At 39.0% G+C, this 16497-nt stretch overlaps 2 protein-coding genes across 3 annotated transcripts in view; one reads left to right on the top strand and one right to left on the bottom strand.

The window, feature by feature from the left end:
• wwox (WW domain containing oxidoreductase) overlaps window positions 1–3153 on the bottom strand; it is a 137462-nt gene extending 134309 nt beyond the window's left edge. The window contains exons 1-2 of one of the 2 annotated variants that reach the window (XM_084933166.1): window positions 3036–3153; window positions 1435–1483 (exon numbers count right to left, since the gene is read on the bottom strand). The gene's annotated coding sequence lies outside the window, so the exon portion shown is untranslated. The remainder of the gene's footprint in view (window positions 1–1434; window positions 1484–3035) is intronic. The other variant, XM_084933167.1, reaches the window with a different exon arrangement.
• A 68-nt stretch (window positions 3154–3221) lies between these two features.
• Window positions 3222–16497, top strand: part of nfat5a (nuclear factor of activated T cells 5a) — a 27419-nt gene continuing 14143 nt past the window's right edge. The window contains exons 1-2 of the mRNA XM_084933163.1: window positions 3222–3581; window positions 14433–14561. Coding sequence (XP_084789289.1) covers window positions 3509–3581; window positions 14433–14561 — 202 coding nt within the window. The 5' untranslated portion in view covers window positions 3222–3508. The remainder of the gene's footprint in view (window positions 3582–14432; window positions 14562–16497) is intronic.

Genomic DNA, 16497 nt, shown 5'->3' with positions numbered 1-16497 from the left:
TCTCTGAACAGTGTCTGGGAGGCTGTGGTTGCTGCTGCACGCAATGTTGATGGTGAACAGATCAAAACACTGACAGAATCCATGGATGGCAGGCTTTTGAGTGTCCTTGCAAAGAAAGGTGGCTATATTGGTCGCTGATTTGTTTTTGTTTTGTCTTTGAATGTCAGAAATGTATATTTGTGAATGTGGAGATGTTATATTGGTTTCACTGGTAAAAATAAATAATTGAAATGGGTATATATTTGTTTTTTGTTAAGTTGCCTAATAATTATGCACAGTAATAGTCACCTGCACACACAGATATCCCCCTAAAATAGCTAAAACTAAAAACTACTTCCAAAAACATTCAGCTTTGATATTAATGAGTTTTTTGGGTTCATTGAGAACATGGTTGTTGTTCAATAATAAAATTATTCCTCAAAAATACAACTTGCCTAATAATTCTGCACTCCCTGTAGATGAAACTTCCCAGGACCATTTTAAGAGACCATCACCCATCTTTCAGTGTTTCCCAGTTAAAACATAGATCATGTAGTGCACTGTTCCCTGTTTCCAAACCCTTCCACCTGATTGCTTCATAATTTGCCCTCACTGTCCAATATCGGATGTGCACTGCCACAGTCACTACTCAGTGGAAGGGGTAGTGACCGTGGCCAACTTATCTTTGTTGCCAGCCAGTCATTGCCATCTTCAGCATCATTCACTAATGTGTTTCCCCCTGCGTGGCAGCTCTATATTCAAAATCGTTTGTCCAATAAATCCACACAGCCACACTCCTATCTGTATACTCTCTGCTCCACTCAGCCACTTGGTTATTCACTCCCCATTGCTTTCCACCTTCCACCTCCCAGAGAACTTGATAGGTTTGTAGCTTAAACCTATTCGCTGGAACGTTGAAGACAATTTAATTACACAGCAAAAGCAAGACACGAGTAGGCAAAGTTCTTTATGTTTCTCGTGCATGGGAGAGAACTGGACAAACGCCGTCCCTTCGCTTGACCCCAGTTGCTCTCGTCCGCTCCCCCGTAACACTGCTCTTTTATTGAGGTTACATGAATATACATAGGTTCATTAACATATGACGTCTACATACACACAAAGAGTACCTTGCCTGTGCGTTGTGTAAGTATGTGTGTGTGTGTGTGTACGACTTCCCTAAACCTGCTGGTCTGGAAGTCCAGCAGTTCATCTAAACAAAAGGCACTTAGACTTAAACAGATATACGTGTGTTTGCTATACCATATATCAGTAAGAGCAGATATAACCTCTCTCCTGACCTTAAGTTGTGTGTGCATGCCAGAGTGCTCTGGGAGGCACACAGAGTCTCCACAGACTACTAAGGATCAAACCTCTACCAACATGACATTGATTATAAAACTCTAAGCATATACGAGTAGATATTTCTAAGCATAAATGACAATCCACTATACAAACCTGACAGAACTCCTACTCCCTCTCGCACCTACTCCATTTCATTCTCCTCCTTAAAAAAAAAAACAAAAAACAAAAACTTAATGAAACCTTTCTCTTGAACAGATTTTGTGCTCTCCATTCACACCATAGAAACTATTAAAAGTTATTTAGTCTTCTTTCGATTGCTTCATTTGAAGGTCACCACAGCATATTGTCTGCCTCCATCTAACCCTAGCCTTGGCATCCTCCTCTTTCACTCTCCTCTATCACTAGATTCATGAATCTTTGTGGTTTTCTGGTTTTCCTCCTGCCTTGCCTACTCCAACATAGCCCCTATCCCTCCTCTGTGCATCCCAAACCACGTCAGCCTTGATTCTCTAGCTTTGTCTCCAAACTGCTCCACCTGAGCTGTCCCTCTGATGTACTCATTTCTAATTATGTCCATTCTAGTCAGTGAAGACCTTAACATCTTAAGCTCTGTCACCTCCAGCTCAGGCTTGTATCTTTTTGTCAGTGCCGTCTCCTAACCATACACCATGGTAGGTCTCACTATAGGTCTCACTCTCGCTATACAAATACAGGCCATTTACCATCTTGTAAACCGTCCCTTTCAGTCTTACTACGATTTTCTATCACAAATCACTCCTGACACTCATCTTCACTGACGTCACCGTGCTTTCTCCCTTATGCTCACCATGCTTGTGTGCTGTTCATTGCTTTGGATGCTTTACTTCAGATATTGAACAAAGGTTGCACGATGCAAAAAAAAGGTATATTCCTTATAATGACCTCATTTTATTTTGTTTGAGCTAGCTTTTATAATGAAGTACTGTCAATAATAATATTTTTTAGCTTTTTCAACAGTATTTAGTTAGGATTGGGGGAGGCAATATCAATATTGATTTTGACTATTGAGCTTCACAAAATAAATGTTACTGTATTGTAAAATCAATATTGTGATACTTTGCTTGGTGATACAGTATCAATACAGAGACAGTAAATATTGATATTGATATGATGCAACCTTACTGCATCTACAAAAAAATCTATCCATAAACATGAAAAATGAAAAAACAGTGGCTGACTGGTTATGTATTGAATTATTTCACATTCTGTGACTTCTTGCAACTTCTTATGACTAGATGGTTGCCCAAAGCTCAAGGGTACTCACAACCCCTTATGATTGCAAGGAGGCAACCTTTCTGCAAACAGTCTCAGTCTGACGAGCAATGACTGCAATCACTTTCTTAGAGATTGTCAAATAATTACCATCTAATCGATAAAAACAGACAGACGTGCCAACATGTTGCCATCAGTCTGAATGAGCCTTTGTAAAATAGAGTCAGACTGACCTGTCTTCATCTTACAGTGTTAGTATGCTTGATATGCTTGAGAGGTGATAAACTGCAATGTATTATGTATTATTACAATACTCAGGACATCACAGAATGTTAAAAATATCAATAATATCATACTGAGAATCAAGTATTGTGATAATATGGAATCACGGGATGTCTGGTGATTCCCACCTTTAATAGTTATACATAAATAAGAAATAAAATGTTTGCATATTTTTCAATTTGTTATAAACAACATAAAAAACTATAACAAGATACCCTTACTTTTACGGTGTAAGTGAAATCAGGATAAATCTATCTAGGTCACACGAGCTGGTTCAACCTGATGCCATTTATCCTAAAATAAGAACGATCCTTTTCTTCTGATGGCTGGAAATCTTCTATTCTCACTCGGGCCACTGCGCATGCTCTAAGCAAAGAGAGGCGGGCTAGGAGGAGGTGGGTCGACCCGCTGTAGTCGAGTGTGTTTGTGTGTCGGTGTGTGTGTTCGTCTCAACGTAGCACGAAACGTGTCTCCTCTCAGCAAAGACACACAAACGTGAGACGTGCTAGATAACGTTTTTGTTTTTTTTCTTGGTTTTGAAAGTTTTCTTTTTGCCGCCTTAAGATTGTTGCGATTTTATACTATGTATATTAAAACATTCCGCTTGTAAAACGTAATATTTATCCGCCAGGAGCAGCCGACTTCGTTTCTACTAAAGAGTGTCCGCTTCTCCTCCCCTCGATGAAGCGCTGCGATGCCCTCTGATTTTATATCCCTCCTTAGCTCGGATATCGACCTCAATTCCCCCAAATCTCTATACTCTAAAGGTAAGATTTATCTAAAGGAAGGTTACTGTGAGGTCGCTAATCCGTTTTGTCCTTGTCTAATGGGAACTAATATGATTGTCTTGATAGCTCATGTTAAGCTGCTAGCTAGCAATGGTTAGCCTCTTTTCTGCTAGTAGCAAGACTAGCTAGCATAGTTAGTCAGCTCGACTACCCTTGCTGGTTAGTTGTCCTTGTCACATGCGTGGAAAGGCATGGTATGTTAGAATAGTAAAGTAAATATAACAACAATTATGTGTGTTTTTTGGTTACACTTGTCATGCAGATTGATGACTAGCATCATTTTAGTTGCCTATATGAGCTAACACAGCTTTGTGAGGTCGCTGCCTACCCACCACATTGTTCCGTGGTTTAAGGTACTTAAGTAGTGCTCGGGTTCTGCAGAGGTGTGTATTTGTGTGTGCGCATATCGCATGGATGGAAAAGTAGTGCATGGCTGTCCTGTGTTTTCTCCTTGTTTGGTTTTAGCGAGTGACAGTCCCTCTGTTGTTTTGGTTTGTTTGGTGGAATCGAGCCAGGGTATCCTCCTCACATTCTCTGGTTTCACTGAAAGAATGCAGTTATTGGCCCTTCAAAGCCTAGAGTGTGCTATTCTGCCTATCAGGATAAGGGGCCCTCTAGTGCCAAAATATATTTTGCCTCTAATATCGCTGCACACTTGTCAGCCAACTGTTATGTTATTATTAGGTGGGTGTTGCTGCATCTCTGGAGTGCAAAACCGTTAACTAATGTTGCATTTATCTTGGTTAGAGCAGGACTTTGCCTGTAAGTCTGTCTTTTTCCCTTTTTAAACATCGCCTCAATTTAATGTGCAAAGCAACTGTCACTGAATATGCTTACTCTACTCAGGCAGCTATCATGCATTTGCTTGTTTATGAGGAAGGCTTGTATATAAACTATTGATCCTAAAGTGCAAATGTAACATGAGACACAAGAATTTATGCATATTACTTTTTCTAAAAACAATGGTGCTATTTTACCCCTTTGGGTTTTTCCCCTTACATTTTAATCACATTAACAAATATTATTCTTTCCTTTTTTATTTTTTTCAAATATTATTTGTACCTGACTGGGCCTTAACTTGCCTGCTGGTCCCACATCTGTCTGGCTGCTATGTATAGGGTGCTCATGAGCCAGCAGAAAGCTTTGCTCTGTGACCCTGAAATTCTCAGTTGAGACTGCCATATGGTCACACCGTATCACATGATGACTGTTTATTTATATCTCTGTAATTGGGTGTGCGCTCTCACGTTGGGGTCAAGGTAACAGACATGCTCATCAACGATCTATTAGGAGAGCTCATGTATGTCAGACTATGTGGGTGAGTGGAGGCAACTGACCAAGCTGCCAGAATATATTGCATTATTTAGTGGGTTCTGTTTTTTTGTTTGTTTGTTTGTTTTGAGGAAAATGTGAAATCTCAGAGGTTACAAATAGAAATAGTAGCACAGGGTTTACTGAGAAGCAAGCAGGGTCCTACTGGAACCTGGACAGCTCAAGAACTCGTGCCTGATTTTATTACTGCGACAATACACCATAAACATATAACTAATGATCAAGATAGTGATTTTTGGCTATATTTACATAAAAATTATGATTACTCGGAGAGAAACAAAAGTCTCTTCCCCTTTCTCACAGCAGAGAGACTGTTGTTCCTGTGTGAGGAGAGCAAGCCCTCGAGCAAAACTGTAACGGTGGTTTTTTTTTGTTTTTTTCCCCCCTTTTGGCTGATTTGAAAAACAATCTGCTAGAGGGAAATGAAAAGTGGCTTCAACCTCGCAAAAAATGAGTTAGCAACAGCAAAGTGAATTGAAATGTGATGAACAGACAGACAAACTGGGATGCTATTTCCAAATCCAAGTGCTGAAATCCCAAAATTGAAAACCAAATACCTACCCAACAGATATACAGATTAGGGCTGCCCAGTTAATTGATTAATCATGAACATGCTTTGACCCCCTACAATTAAATAAACGTGTTCAAGCAATATTAAAAATGTTTGCTTTCCCACATAGTGCAGTGCATTAAAGCCACTGAACTTTTATGGACTACCTGGATGACTAACAGTGCATTAGAAGACAGCCAATGACTGAAATTAAATGTCTATCACAGCGAAATGTGTAGAGCTTGTCCCCTGAAGTGGAGCATGAGTCGTTGTTTGGAAATGACTCAAATTTAGTCTAAATGACGTTAACCTAGAAGAAATGATATGCAAAGAGTGCTGTAGAGTTGTGTCTGCATTGCAAAGCATTACAACCTGGTGATTCAGCCGCATGAAAACACACCACAGACTGGCGTATAATGAATGCACGAAGGATGAGAAAAACGGTGCAGTGGTTGCTAACAAGATCATCCAACACCAACTCAGACGCTCATAAATGCGCACCTGTACCTTCCTAAAAATTACTTGCTTTATATTGTGCTTTTAGGAAATCCAGTTAGGCTAGGTGAACAACAATTCACTGCAAAGATGTTTTAATTCACAGGAAAGTAGCACAATGTTTAAGTGAAAACACTTATTGGATTGGGTATTGGAGAATGTGTAATTCTACTACAATCGTTACTAACCAATGGTAAAAGCAATAGATATTCTAGTAAGTGGTTGTGATTGGTGTGGGTGGGATATTGGTTTTCTCCTCATTGTTACCTTATGTCAGGACACAGATTTTACGTTACTCTCATTACTGTGATTTAAAAAAAAGAAGAAGAAGCACGTTTTGTTTGTAGCGTATACACAAGGGAGATTTACTTCCACAACACATTTCTCCCACAGGTTACATACAGGATACATTAACCACTTGTCCCTGGCTGCCTTTGCTTTGTGTAATATGTTTACACTCAGTACAGACATTCACTTGTTTCTTTTTAAAGAAAGCAGGCCCTTCTCCCATTGTTATGTCTCTCAGGTATAAATGTAGGCCAATAGTAAACTCTCCCTTGCTTTAGTGTTAATAGCCCTGCCTTCCATTTTAATGACTGCAGTCTTGTGGGTAATTCTTGGCCGTCCTTTAAAGGTAAAGCATGGGCTGACTTCACTACAGTCTAAAGACAGCAGTACTTTCCAGTGAAACCCTTTGAAATATTTAATTTATTACAAGACACTCAATGAAACCATGATTATTGGAAAGTAACGATGCCGTTAAGTGTTGGACAACAAAAAAGCTTGCAACAGCCTATAGCAATGGGACAACAGTGTGCAAGTGCAGCTCTTGCTACTTACACTGGCTATGTTGAATGAATCCCATTCAATGTTATTCACGTGCCGCAATATATGATGTATCCTGGTGACTAAGTAAGATGGATGTCAGTTAACTTGTTACTAAAGTTACAAGTAACAACTTTAGTAACAAGTTTCATCTGCTTCTTTCATCTGTGTAAAAATGGTTTACATTAGGATACATTAGCTAAATTATGGCTTCCAAGAAAAAAAAAGTCTCAGGGGTGGACAGCGTTTTATTGGTTTTTTTTGTTTTTTTCAACAGGCCATACCTACTTAGAAAAAGTAAGCAAAGGGCTACATACTGGAAACTACATCCAAAGTGCTTTATCATCATTTAAATTAGCATACATTGTGCCAATTTTCTGATGTACACCACTGCATAGTCGGCTTTTGAAACAAATTGCATTTGAATCGATTGAAAGAACAGTCATTTGCCTTAAGACTCCTCCTTCGTTTAATGTTGCCATTATTGATTTTCTTTTTAACTTTTTTTTTTTGGTGGGGGGGGGGGATTTTGCCTTTGTGTTTCTTACATGCAGAAATTAATAAATAATAATGCCTACACACACCAGGTGGTATCTGTGGCCCCAAGGACTGCTGAGCTTGCAATAAATGGTGAACTATTAATGAAACTGGAGTTAATTTTTCATTCTGTTATGTGCATGACGTGCATGTGCACATATCTGTGTATTCATAATTACCTGAGACATTTCCTCTTTGAAATATTCTTTTAAAGCATGCTGCCTCATAACTTTAAATCACAATCAAGTTTGTGTTTGCCTTTTCGGTGCACCTTTGGCGGCTTGTTCATAAATGCAGATTGTCTTGTGCAGGAGTAGAAAAGTCAATCATCTCCATATGTTTTCTTTTAATACAATGTCCTTAGAGTTGTTTTTGGACATCAGACAGTGCTAGCTGTTGCTTGGTGTAGAGTGTTGAAATCTCCCCACATGACGCAGGTTTCCGTTTTGTTTTTTTTTTTGTTTTGTTTTGTTTTATCCTCAAGGACCAGTGAAATTCAGCCTCACTTCCAAAAAGTTATACAGTTTCTCTAGGTGGACAAATGGCAGGTTCAGTGGGGACAGGGCACAAGTTAAAGGCCACAGAGCTTCTGTTTTTAAAAGTCGAAATGCGTATGGCATGTATTACATGTAGACTCAGTTTGTACACTGTAGAGACCAGAGACTACTTTTAGAAGCAGCTGATTGTTGCTCAGATATGTAGTTGTCACAAAGTTGCCTACATATATTAGCAGAGGACCATCTTTTGTATGGTATTGTTTAATAATTAATGTGGCCTTGTGGTTTCCCTCTGCTAACATCCACATCCCCATGCATGCTCACCTCTATAGCTACAGCCACAAGCAGAATCCATAAAATTATGTACAGTACAGTACAATCAATTTACACTGTAGAAATGTCATTTAAGTAATTTTGTTAAGCCTTGTTTATCCATCTGATTTGCACTAGCAGGCTGAAAGCAAATAAAAATTGTATTGGGCCATTTCTTGCAGTAATTTAAAATTTAAGATAAACCGTTAGCTTTAAAAGCCAAAATGGCATTCTTTGTGGTTTAAATGTGGCAAGTAGCTTTTATGTCGCTACTCTGGCTTGACCATATTGTTATGTGTTCAAAACCATAATTAAAGCACCACTGTAGGTTGTGATGCATTCCCCCCCCCCCTTTTTTTTTTTTTAACATGGAAAAAACAAACCAAACATGTGCTTGTCTAATAAGTTAATTGTTCTAAGTCTAGGTTAAAGTCAGTCCACCTCCTGGTAGGTTAGTGTGCTGTAGGCTACTGTTTGGACAAGCTTATAGATTTGTCCAAACAGACTTGTCAAACGTGCTACTGTAAAGCAAAATAAGACCAAAATGTAGTGCAGGAAGTGTATTTTGTGAACTGGAGAGTTAACCTACATTTTAAAACCTACTTTAAGGATTGGGCAGAAAACCTTTAAAGAGGTTTTTATCTGTTTTGACAGAGGGCAGTTCTTAACCCTAGAACACTTATGTGCAGTTTTATAACACTGTCACTAATGTCAGGTATTTTTTACCTGATATCATATGCCTGATAAAACACACTTCCCATCCGAATAAGTAACCTAATATGTGGCAAATTGAAGTACTCTTGTTACATTTCCCCTTAAACAACGTCTCATGAAATGAAAACAGTATCATTGGGGGACCCTATATAAACGCTTCAAAATTAGTAAAAAATAAATAAACTGAGAATCGTAAACGAAAATATTGTTTAAAAATTAAATAATAGACATAACTTTTTCTTCTGCCCACCTCTTCCTTGTCGTGTGAGCCTTGTCCAGAGAAGGCACTGTCTCTGTGCATCGCTGACAACTGTGGGAGAAATAAACAAAAGATGGCATTTGACTACAAGCACGTGGGTGAAAATCATCCGACGTTAGTGTTCTAGGGTTAAGCACAGGTGACGAATAAAATTAAAGACAATTTTCCTGGAGGCATTTCAGGACAGTGATGACTGACGAGACTGGCTTCAAGGACTTTGCTGTACGTGCGGGAGAAGGTGTGCAACAAAATCCAAACAGCAGCTGTTGACACTGCAGCAGTTTCTTAGTATGGTGTTTCCACTAATTGAAGCACTTAGTATACTGTTTCTCACACACATTTAAAATTGAGATAACATTTGTTTTCAAACTTCAGGATTTTTTGTATATGCTGCAAAACGGCTTCTAAGCCCACGGAGTCTGTTTAAAAAAGTAAAAATAACATTTTCTGGTTTTCCTGAAAAAGTGAATCTATCACCTAGCTTTAATCAGCGCTACTCGTTTGATGTTGTTATCTTTGTAAAGGTATACAGAGCGGTTCCGCCACTGGAGGTTTATATGCAAATGGGAAGCTTAAAAAAGAAGCCCAGGTAGCCACAGAGCTGCACTCTTGGGGAAAGTGACATTTTCACCTACAGAAAGCTTGTTTGGTTTTGAAAGTTATACTTTTGGATAGATTAAATAAGTGAGGTGCAGGTTTATGCAGGGGTGTAGACGCACAACTTCTGCTGGATTTAAATTTAAACAGGAACATTCAAATGAAATTGCCAAAAAAAAAAAAAAAAATCTGCAACCTTCCCTGTGGTCAACAACAGACACACATTATGCCCTTATCGTGGACTAAACCAATCCGAGATAGTAAGGGGCGGGACCTCTCTGATTGGCCATGGTCCAGTTGAAAGTGCAGGTGGAAGTGGGAGGTGAGTAGCTTGAATAAAGCGATATCAATTCATTAAATCCTGAATCGACTTTTAAATATAACTGTGTTTTGCCAGAAACGCCAGATTCTCAGATTAAAGCTCACAAAACCATTTCAACAACAACCAAACAGCAGATGAGAGCAGGTACACGGATTCCACACAAAGACGTAAACACAGAACGGACCCGACGCATCAGAATCAACTTTGTCTTTCTCGGCTTTCTCACCCGACGGCCCGTAGACGGACACGCTGTCGGAGCTTAGCGATTCTGATGCGTCCGGTCCGCGCTGTGATTACGTCTTTTTGCACTGATTCTGAGCTGCAGGTTTTGTCTCTCTCCAACCAAAATTCACCGAGCCAGCAGCAAAAGAAGCAGCAAACTGCGCTTTGCTTCCACGACTATTAAAATCACACTTCATGCACAGCTAGCTCTCTCTCTATCTCTCTCTGTACTTCAAGAACAGTTTCCCGTCTCCAATCTCTGTTTTCTGTATTATTCATTCGCTTATTACCCACCAGTCTACCGTTGTTTACAGCGCTGTCGGCTGCTGTCTTTTTCTTTTCTTTTTCTTTTTTTCACTTAAATGACCTCGGACAAGAAAGCCTATTTTTTCTGTTGTTCAATACTGAAGAAATTTAAACTTTATATGCAGAACATTGTAGAATATTTTTAAGGTTATCTGCTATAAAAAGCCAGACCAGGAAAATCTCCTTCATGTTTTTCTGTGTTATATTCTCAGTTACTTTCACACAAAGGCATCTGCTGTGATGTTCACAATTCTGATGAAGTCAGTACTGATAAATGATCAGAATTATAATATTTCTGACTGTCTGAGGCTAAGTTGAATCGAATCGGGACTTTGAAAACCGGAATCGAATGGATTATAGAAATCAGTGATGATACCCAGCCCTAGTGAGCAGCCTAGGCACGACAGAAGTGGATGTAGCTGTAATAGGAAAAGAACTATTGCTAACTTTTCTGTTAAGTTAAGGCCTGATCCTTCTGAAATTCATAGCCAGTGCTCTGACACGGTGTCATCAATCTTTGAATGCTGAAAAAGCACAGTGTATCCAGAAAAACACATTATATTATATAAATTATTATAAAATTTGTGTGCGCCTAACTTTTGTGCCGGTACGCCTAACTTTTTAAAGTTAGGCGTACCGGTACGCCCATGGCAAAAAGTTAGTCTAGAGCCCTGGTTGATGAATTATTATGAGCATTTTTTTTGCTTTAGATGGAATTTTAAATTCAAAGAAAATAGAGAATAAATGGGAGAAAACAATAGGGCTCCAATTAATAATTTTTATTTCAAGTTTCCACGAGCACAAGCCACAGCACGGTTTGAATATAGAAGCACTCTTTTGCATATACTGCACACCCTAAACTGGAAAGTGTGCTTCAAAAGTAAAAATTAAATCGCTGACAGCAATCCAATCTGTGCATTTATGAACCTGAAGTGATTGACTCAATAACAATGTGTGGTTATTGGCCTGTGTCACAAGATAATTGAATCTTGTGTGTGTCTCAACCTAATATTTGTGTACATTTAAACAAATTTGTGCTGCAGGTAAACATGCTAATCATTATTTTTGGCTTTTATGATTCATAAAAGACTCCTTAAAATGCCTCTGATTTGAAAACATTTCTTGGGTAGGTTTCCCATCACGAGCAAATCCTTTAGGCTTAAACTGCACTGTGGTGAACTTTTAGAGGGGTAATTTAGTAGAGCTCTGAGTTGTAGTCAAGCAGATTATAAGATTCTGTAAAGTTTATTTCTAATAAACAACCATTTGTAGTGCATGTGTGCTGTTTTGTTTTTTGTTTTTTTTTTTAAGAAAAAATCCTATGAACAATGAACCCTTTTACAGTTTGACTTTCTGTGGTTGTTTTGTGTTGCTGTATGACCAGCAAGCACCCAGAGAGAACGGGTGATTTATACCCCTTTCAGGCCAACAGTGACATTCTTTAACACAGTGTGGACTCCTTTTGATCTGTCCAGTACATGTAAGCCTTTTGCCAACCTTGGCAAAAGGGTACCCAGCTTAGTGAACAGCAATTTCTGTCCTTTGTTTTTTATTATGTGCTGCTCTTTTTTTAGCAGAAGTGCCATACTAATCCTGCACATGTGTTGGGAGTCTATGAAGAGAACATTTGTTTGCATGTGATTGAATACTGAAGCATATACATGGTAGGGCTGTGCGATATGACCAAAATCTCATATCCCGATATTAAGACATCTATCGTCCGATAACGATATAAATCACAAAAATTTAACATTTTCTATAAATTCTGTGAATCTCGGGCAGCTCGACTTGCGTGAAGTGTTTCCAGCAAGGGGATTGCGTACCTGGAGTCGAGTGTTTTAACTGATACATGAAACTATACATTTTTAGACATAAGTTGTAACGGCCGCCATTTTCTTTGTGAGTATTTATTACACAGTGTGCTGCGGGGAAAAGCCTGTTCTAACGTTTGAGTCAAAGGTTTATTTTTTTTTTTTAGCACCTGACGGCTCTTTTTTTGCTTCTCATCCGTAAACAATATGCATCTTTCACGTGATTCCGTTTATTTTGAAAAGTCTCAACAGGATCTTGAGTTTTATTGTGAAAGGTTTATGTGGAACAAGCGGACACGCTGTGGTTTTACCGTCGTTGTTGCTAACGACAACGCATAAAAACAAACGCTTGTCTGTCTGTAGTGTGGTTATATTAAATATAAGAGAAAGAGAGAACTTTAAGAAATTAATATAGCCACTACAGTGACCATCAAAACAATGAAAAAATATTGCCGTAAACACCACGAAACAAACAAACGATAGCGTAAAATGAAACGATAGATGTTTTTATATCGTCATCCGATATATATCGTTATATCGAACAGCCCTAATACATGGGTTCAAAGCAGGTGACAGCACATGTTCAGTGTACCCACTATGCATGCTTCTATTGTTCATAGGGATACTAGTTAAAGCTGAGGTCATGTCTCGTTGTCAGTCAATCTGTAATGCAATCAGCAACAAAGACTCACTTTCTTCATGCCACGCACCACAGGCAAAGATTGAGGGCTGTTGTGATATTCGTGCACACAATTAGACGGTTGCTGGCAGTTCTCTATAGTCTCTGAAGCTCGCTGTGAACAGGTTCACTGAAATCCACGTTTTATTTTTCTAGCTGCACAGGAAACTGATCTCACCGAGATCTGTGAAATATCACAGCTCTTTCTATATTTGTTAAGAAAAAGAAATGAAACTTTCTCTGGCCTTTTGACATTTAGATTGTGCTATTCATTCAGCAGTGCTGTAAGGGGATTTGATGCAAACAATAGCAGATTTTATTTGTTCGTTGTGTGAACTTTGGTGATGCATTGCCACCAGCTCAGCACCATCACTGACATCACAGAAGTGCAAGATCATGTGTCTTGTCAGCGTCATCGCTCTGTTGGGAACAAAATCATAGGCAAGTGTTAGATGACTACTACGCATCCTTGGTGCTGTCGATGCAAAGCTGAAATATCCATATCAAGGTGTTGATAGGTGCCTGTTTCTTAGCAACCGCACTACCTAATCATGTGTTTATCTAGCATCAGATCTGATTTATTCCAGTGTGGCTGCAGTGGTCGTTATGTCTACAAGGAATCATGTTGCCATTAAATATCTTCATGACTCTGTGGGTTTTATTACATCAAACCCCACGGGAGGCTAATTTAGTTCATCATAAGATACCCTGTGTTGTGCTAGTGTTGACTGCAGAATTTTTAAGAGATGTGGGAGGATTGCAGTATTGCTTCCACTTGTCTTCGGAAAGCAAATAAGGAAACAACCAGTTTTGGTGAGATACTGCAGGAGTTTTGTTTTTGCCATGAAGCTTGCATTAGTGGAAGTGAAATTGACTGTTGGCAAGGTTCTATTTTGCGAAGAATTGTGACGATTTCTAGAACTAAGCTCCAGCGGTTGTATTATTACTTGGACTGTGCTTGAGAGCAGTTCTGCATTAGCTTCAGTTTGAGGCTAAGACGGCTGCCTTATGCAACCCTTGAGGCCTTGTTTTCAGTAGAATAAGTTAGAACATTGTGTGCTTCATGTTTCCAGGGTTAAATTGTGACAACACCTATTTGAGTTAACTGGCAATAAAGGCAGATGTTTTTTTTGTTCTATTTTTAAAAAGTTGGGAGCAGTTGTGACTTGAAGGTTGCTATTTTCATCATGGTCCACCGTTCCTAACAGGTTAAAAGGAAACCTGCTGAAAATGGGTATTTAAAAACAGAATATTTTCATCTAAGAAGAGCGGGTATGGATCTTTTTTTTAGTTGCATTGTCCTCTAATTACCAATAATCTCATTTATTTTTCAGAAACTAATTTGTATTCTCCTGCTCATCCTTTATGGCAGAGTCGGTATATGACCTCCTCCCCAAAGAACTCCAGCTCCAGCCGTCGTCCACCCAGACAGACCCACCCACCATGAGCCAGAATAGTGGGGGAGAGGCGGGACCTCCCCCCTCTGCAGCCTTGGCGTCAGGTGAGCTACCTGCTCAGTCCATGAAAACCATGATCTGGGATCAGTTTCTCTGTAACAAACTATTACCCAAGTCAGCAGGGGTAAAGAAATGTGGCCTTGTGTGAGTGACTGGGGGCAACTTCACCCTTTCATCAGTTTCCGAGGCAAGATTTGTGACTAAAGGAGATTTATATAGGCTAGTGTGTATTAAGTATTTCAAAACTGCTGACATGACGATACATGGTTATTACGTGTCAGCTGGGCCCCATGTTATACAAGGGTACAGCACCAACAAGTCAGTCGGGGTTTAGTTCTAAAGCCCTTCTGTACAGCTAAACACAGGATTTATTCAAATATATGTCGTAACTTTAAATTTTTCCAATATTATACCGTATTGATGTCTGTTGTGTTGTTGTCTGTCAGCATCTTTTACTGCTAGTGGTGGGCGATCCTGTTAACTAGCAGCAGCATGGAAAGAGACGTTGCTTATGAAGCCTGACTTGACACTCGCTGTTTGCGGGCCTAGTGAAAAATTTCAACACCCTTAGCACCTGATGTGGAGATATCATTTAACTCCACACAGCTGTGTGCTCAGTAGTGTTGTGTACTTTGGTACAGAGGCTGGAGGCAGTGTTGAAAGTATTTTAAACAATGGAGTTGAAGCTGCTCTGAACCAACTCTACAGTGGCAACATTTTAACCACTCAATGTTTTGATTTTTTTAGAGTTAATAAAAACATTTCAAAACATATCAAGCACCATGATAGCATTTTACCTTTTATATTCACCCACTCTGCAAACACACCACCACCACCTCACTTAACGAGTTCACAGTATAAATCTAAATCTCTAAAAAATATATATATTTATGTAGTGTTTTAGACTAATGTCTTAACTACTCTTAACTGGTCATTTAACACTCTTTGTGGCCAGGTTCCTGAAAGCGTGGCCCACAGGCCAGGGACAGTAATTTTATGCGTCTTTTGAGTGTGACCAGGAAAAAGTGTTCTGCCGTTCATGTTATTCAATGACAGTTCAGATCATTTATTGTATGTATTATGTATTATAGCTGAGCAGATAAATACCAATTTGAATTCCCCTGTTTTCGCCATCACAGCAGACTCAACCTTTGCATCTTTGACAACAAACACCAGCTACATGTACAGCTACATCAAAATTTTAAATTCAGAATGCAGCATTTGCATGCTGACATGGCCTCTTATTTATTGTTTCACTGATGATTTGGGTTTCTTTTTTTTTTATAACTTTTTGACGCTTGTACTAAATTTTATTTTTCCCTAGGCTCTTAATGTAAATTAAAAAAGCCCATCAGATTGTCTCAGCTTTACAGATCCAAATCATCTCCTACAACATCCCTCATGTTATGACGTTATATAGTGTTTTAGAGTTGGCATATTGCATTTCACGTTTTCAATTTCTTTCGCTTTATTTGAGTATTGCCCTCTCTATAGTTTGAGTTTTAAATGCCTTTAACAAAAGTAAAAGAGATGCATCTGTTGCACCGTGAACCGTGCACAAGTGTTTGACTCTCATGTTACAGAGTTGCTAACATTTTCACTAATTACAATGGTTTTGTCTGCTCATGAAACAGTGAAGTTGCCCCAGCAAACGTTGGACTGTATTTTTGAATATCACTTATCAAAAGCAAAGAAAATGGCCTGATCTTGGATCATGGTGCATTTTGATGTTCTTGACATCAGTTAAAACTGTGAAGGATTCTAGTCATGGTTTTCATCTAAAAAGCAAACTAACCGGTGAACAATCATGTTGGAGAGAGCGCGCTTTTTCTTTTTCTTTTTTTTTTTAAACGCTGCCTTTTTACTATCATGTCTGACCCAGCTGGCCCTAAGCAGTGCTGATCAAAAGCATGACTCATGTGATGTCTTTTAGATCATCATTAACCAAACAAACATGCTTCCGAGTGTCTATAAATGATA

The sequence above is a fragment of the Perissodus microlepis genome, chromosome 7, assembly GCF_051167445.1.
Source record: "Perissodus microlepis isolate ML-2025 ecotype Zambia chromosome 7, ASM5116744v1, whole genome shotgun sequence".
Taxonomy (NCBI): domain Eukaryota; kingdom Metazoa; phylum Chordata; class Actinopteri; order Cichliformes; family Cichlidae; genus Perissodus; species Perissodus microlepis.
This window is presented reverse-complemented; position numbering and strand designations above follow the sequence as displayed.